General features: G+C 36.4%; 1 protein-coding gene across 1 annotated transcript; it reads left to right on the forward strand.

Annotated features, from left to right (window-relative positions):
- Positions 1-240: 240 nt before the first annotated feature.
- LOAG_18978 (zinc finger protein) lies at positions 241-1125 on the forward strand (the record flags this gene model as incomplete). The annotated part of the gene is made up of 2 exons (XM_020451637.1): positions 241-541; positions 977-1125. The coding sequence occupies 2 exons, from the start codon at positions 241-243 to the stop codon at positions 1123-1125; spliced, it is 450 nt and encodes a 149-aa protein (XP_020304563.1).

The following is a 1125-nucleotide window of genomic DNA, read 5'->3' on the forward strand; positions in this document are numbered from 1 at the left end:
TGAACCTTTGGCCGTTTAATTCCAACCAATCTGAAATAAAAAGCTTCCTTTCCAGCATTTCTGCCATTTCAAAAATTCTATACTACGCGTTGTTCTTCACCGTATCGATGGCATATATTATTTGGTTCAATCTTCTGTTATGCATCGCTTCAGTTCAAAATAGTCCAGGTAAGAAATGCTCATTCCATGCTCAACGGAAGATCCGCAGTTAGATCAGCAGTTTCATTATTAGCATATAAAATGGTACTTGTAAACACAAAAAATCATATCAGTTTTTCAGTCAAACAGAAGCATGAATGTCGTTATTGTAATGCGACTACGCTGACGAATAAGGAATATTTAAAACATCTTGAAACGCACAAGGAACAAGGTTTATACAAGTGTACTTGGTCCACATGTGGAAGGAAATGGCGTACCCTAAAATTACTTCGACAGCATTACGAGAAACATCAACCTAAACTTCAATGCGAAATCTGTGGCTCTTTCTTTTCATATAAGAATGGACTAGAAAACCACAAGAAACAACGCCACGGAGTTAGAGGTTAGTTTTGCAAAGCTTATGTTTAGCAAGAGAAGTTTTTAACGTGTATGTTCACATAAAAATGTGTTGTAAAACATTAACGGCAATGAAGTGCAATACAAAACTCAATACTTACTGCAATGTTTTTCTGACCAAAGTAGACAGCTGCTTGTCGTTAACCACAGTTAGTGTTTGGCAGTTACTGATATGACAATGAACGGGATGGCAGAATTCAAACAATTAGCTCCTTACAGTCCGATGAATTTAAATGGTGTTGACAATGATGACAATAATGTATCACAATAATGGAACGAATATTCTATTGTATTTTTTTCTATGTTTACATCGGTTTTTTAATGCAATGATAAACGCGTGAAAAAACAGTACCTAATTCGATCTTTGGAATCAAACGGCCGCTGATCACTCACTTCGTTTGATTTTATAAGATAACTTTAGGCCGAGTGGAACGAAATCCGCATTTGGGACATACTTTAGTAGACATGCGAAACCATCGCATTGTCGGTCAAGCTTCATTAGGTCAACAAGATGACTGGGGCAATGAGTATTTCTCAGAAAACTTTACATCCACAACAATTTGGATTTAG

This window comes from Loa loa (genome assembly GCF_000183805.2).
Source record: "Loa loa unplaced genomic scaffold supercont3.788, whole genome shotgun sequence".
Classification (NCBI taxonomy): domain Eukaryota; kingdom Metazoa; phylum Nematoda; class Chromadorea; order Rhabditida; family Onchocercidae; genus Loa; species Loa loa.